The sequence below is a fragment of the Asparagus officinalis genome, chromosome 5, assembly GCF_001876935.1.
Source record: "Asparagus officinalis chromosome 5, Aspof.V1, whole genome shotgun sequence".
NCBI classification, from domain to species: Eukaryota; Viridiplantae; Streptophyta; class Magnoliopsida; order Asparagales; family Asparagaceae; genus Asparagus; species Asparagus officinalis.
In genome coordinates this window covers 65962851-65966994 of record NC_033798.1, presented here as the reverse complement: position 1 = coordinate 65966994, position 4144 = coordinate 65962851, and the positions used below count along the sequence as shown (strand labels likewise).

At 39.8% G+C, this 4144-nt stretch overlaps 1 protein-coding gene across 1 annotated transcript; it reads left to right on the top strand.

The window, feature by feature from the left end:
• On the top strand, nt 745-3072 carry LOC109841948. Its single transcript, XM_020410871.1, has 6 exons — nt 745-826; nt 1090-1299; nt 1372-1476; nt 1559-1657; nt 1747-2154; nt 2942-3072. The coding sequence occupies exons 1-6, from the start codon at nt 797-799 to the stop codon at nt 2996-2998; spliced, it is 909 nt and encodes a 302-aa protein (XP_020266460.1). The 5' UTR covers nt 745-796; the 3' UTR covers nt 2999-3072.

Below are 4144 nucleotides of genomic sequence, written 5' to 3'. Positions count from 1 at the left end.
AACTATTAATACGAGCCTAACATTATTTTTTCACATTTCCTACGCAGGCCGCATCGCTGCTACACATGACGGGCCGCCACAGGACACAGGATTTTATTAATTTATTATATTTGTACATTTCTATAAACTATTAATACGAGCCTAACATTATTTTTTCACATTTCCTACGCAGGCCGCATCGCTGCTACACATGACGGGCCGCCACAGGACACAGGACGAGGAGATGCTCCACCTGATGCGGAGACACTCGTTGATCCTGCTCAGCATGCAGAGATGCCGCCGTCGCCTCCTCTGCATGCAGATGTATCGGAGGAGCGCCGTTTTGAGCCATATAGCGCAGGTGTAGAAGCTGCGCCACTACCGCCAGATTCTATTCCGGATCAGCGAGCCCACGAGCCGGCCAAGGTGAAGGAGGATTGGGATGCTTATCATGATTTGCGACTTATCGCACAGCAGAGGTATGAACAAGCAAGGCGTAGATGCCTCGAATTGAAAGGTGTGTATAGATTTTTATAGTTTATCTGTTAATATTTTAATTTGTATTATCGATATTGATTTATTTATATTTCGCCTGAATTTCAAATATTCGTAGGTACCGAGCGACCTACTAGGCGCGGCCGCAGTGGTACCAAGCCAAAGAACCTCGTCCCAGATATTCGTCGGAGGGTCGTGATCCGATGGGAGAACGGCATGCCTGTCGGGCCATTTGCTAACTCTTTTAACAATTTCCTCACCTCTTTAGCCAGGAGACATGATTTCTTCAACATATATTTGACGTGGAAGTCGCAGCGGATTGATGCGCTGGTGGCTTGTTGGCGATATATATGTGTGAGTCATTTATTTTAATTCTCATAATTATTAGTCATTTTATTATTTTGTTTAACATACTGATTTGTATCTCTTTTTTCATTGTATGCTGAAGCGATTTTTCTTTCTTGACGATTACGCTTGTGCCTGGACTTGATGCGCTGGTGGCTTGTTGGCGATATATATGTGTGAGTCATTTATTTTAATTCTCATAATTATTAGTCATTTTATTATTTTGTTTAACACACTGATTTGTATCTCTTTTTTCATTGTATGCTGAAGCGATTTTTCTTTCTTGACGATTACGCTTGTGCCTGGACTTACTGCTTCACGCAAATCAATCTATCGTTCAAGAGGTGGCGGTCAGAGCTGAAGAAAAAATATTTTACTCAAAGAACAGAAGATTGGGAGCGTTACTGGCATCTTGACGAGCGCGTGGATGGAGTTGATTTTTTTGCACTTTGCGATTATTGGGACACGGCCGAAGCTCAGGTATTATTGAAGTATATATCTTTGTTTATTGTTTGAAATTCTATATTATATCTGTTTAACATTCTTTTGCAGGAACAAGCTGAAATAGCAAGGAGGAACCGCAATGCGCCCCGCAGTTACGAGCATCACGGGGGCTCCAGGTCCTTCAGCCAGCATTATCATCAATTGGCGCTTGAGGTATATAATATATTAGCTCTTAGGTTATCAATTTGAGTATAATTTATGTGTTATGAGTTAATGATATATGTGAATAAAATAGGGAAGGGGAGAACTCGGGCATTTTGCAGATCGTATTCTGACTGGTTGGAGTCCAAATTACGCCGATGAAGTGAAGAAAGCGCAGAACCGGGATCTGGCTGTAAGTAGCAGTTAATTTGTATATTTAATTTTTATAACAATGCATTTTAAATGTGTTAGAATTGACCGGGTTGTTTTGGTATATCGCAGGAGAAATTACATGCTAAGGTGCAGGAGCAATTATCACAGACTCAGGTCGATTCTAACACTCCGACCCGATTAAGTAGAGAGGAGGAGGATAGCATCATCGAGACGGTCATTGGACCGAGTAGGAAGAACAGATACAGGTGGAGAGGATCCGAGCATCGGCCGTACGAGTCCAGTAGCACCTACGAGTCTGCAGCTCCACCAGGATGCAGTTCTTCTCAAGACCCGACTATGGAGCAGCGGATGAAAGCGATGGAAGATTGGCAGTCGCGTCGGGAGTCGGAGCTACTCCAGATGGCGGAGGAAGAACGGAGGCGCCGGGAGCAGAGGGAGCTGGAATTCACCCAGTTCATATCGACTCTGCCTTCTGATGCTCAGGAGGCATATAGGAGACGGTTTTTGGCGGATCAGGTAATATATATATATATATATATATATATATATATATATATATATATATATATATATATATATATATATATATATATATATATATATATATATATATATTACCTGATCCGCCAAAAACCGTCTCCTATATGCCTCCTGAGCATCAGAAGGTAGAGTCGATATAAACTGGGTGAATTCCAGCTCCCTCTGCTTGCGTGCACCAAGATACTACTGATACTATGTGGCAATTCTAAAAGATAACAAAAGAATCATATCAATTATCAAATTATCAATCCGCTTCTCTACACAAGACAACAAAGTTTTGCTCTATGAAAAGCCATCATCATCAAACTGAGCTTATTGAAATCAGTAATAGTAAAGACAGATAAGAAGAAGGACAGCTGAAGGAGAGGCCTTCATAGAGCAACCTGATTAGATATACAGAGTAAGCCAATTTGAGGCATACTGGGTCCAAGGTTGAGAAACCATCGATAAAGAAATTCCAAAGCATAGTAAGCCAATTTGCTATTATCAGCTTGCAATGCAACATCAGCATTAGTGTTACACTTACACATGTTCCAGTTTGGACTCAAGGCCTTGTTCAGGTCACTTGTCTGAAAGCATACAGATAAGGACGCATGATCAATGTAGACAATGAAATCAACACAACAAAATTAAGGGTGTGTGTATGCGTTGTTGTAAAAATTGTGTGTGTGTGCGTATAATACATAAGAATATGCCATGATACCCTCTTATTGCTATACTTGAATGTCATGCCATGTTGTTAACGTTTGATTTATAATTGCAGGCCGGGACTTCTAGACAAGGTGGAGCTGGTGATGAGGATGATGATCAAGAGGACTGATTTGTTTTTTTACCTTTGAAAACAATGAATGAGTGTGTTGTATAAACAATACTTATCATGGTGTGTACTGTATAAACAACGCTGACTATGTTGGGATATTTTAATTAAATTATGTGTTATATATGCGTGAGAATGAATATTACACTGCTGATTGAACAGGATTTTAAATTTATTATATTATTGTACAGGTTTTTTCAATTTTCAAATTATTTTTTAAAAAAATATTGGAAGATTTTAGCAACGGATTATCCGTCGCTAAATACACTTTTAGCGACAGAAAATAGATAATATTAACGACGGATTTTTCGTCGCTAAAGTTAATAGCGACGGAATATTCGTTTTTTTATTTTTTTATTTTTTCAAAAATAGTTATTAGCGACGGATGTTCCGTCACTAATAACTATTAGCGACGGAATATCCGTAGCTAAAAAATCTTTTAGCTACGGAAAATCCGTCGCTAAAGTTTTTTAAATTTTTTAAATAAAGTAATGCGACGGATTATCCGTCGCTACTTTTTCGTCGCTAAAATTTAGCGACGGAATATCCGTCGCTAAAACAAATTTCAGCTACCCTCACTATACGGACGATCCTTTAGCGACGGAATTTTATATTTTCCGTCGCTAAAGTTTTTAGCGACGGATTATCGACTTTTAGCGACGGCTTTGTCCGTCGCTAAAAGTTATGTTTCCAGCAGTGGAGGCTGTTAAAGAGGCAATTTCACTTTGAGGACTTTTGGAGGATCTTTGTGTTTTATAGTGATCCTTCACCATTTACTATGATAGCATGAGTGCTATTTATTTGACAAAAAATCGGGTCTTTCATGTGAGGACGAAGCTTATCGACGTTCGTTATCACTTTATTCGAGATGTTCTTAAAGATGGGGATGTGGAGCTCGTAAAGGTCCACACAAAAGACAATCCAGAGGATATGCTCACAAAGGTATTTCCGAGCAACAAGTTTGATCATTGTAGAAACTTGTTACAAATTCGTGATTGTTGAGGCCGTTTGCGGCCATTTGGATGAACTACGGACGGCTTGATCCCTTGGGAGAGGGAATACGTAAGCAACCACATTGGTGCAGCCATATTTGGTTAGACGATGCATTGGTGCTCATGTTGATGTCGGCTTAGTTTTGGGAACACTTTA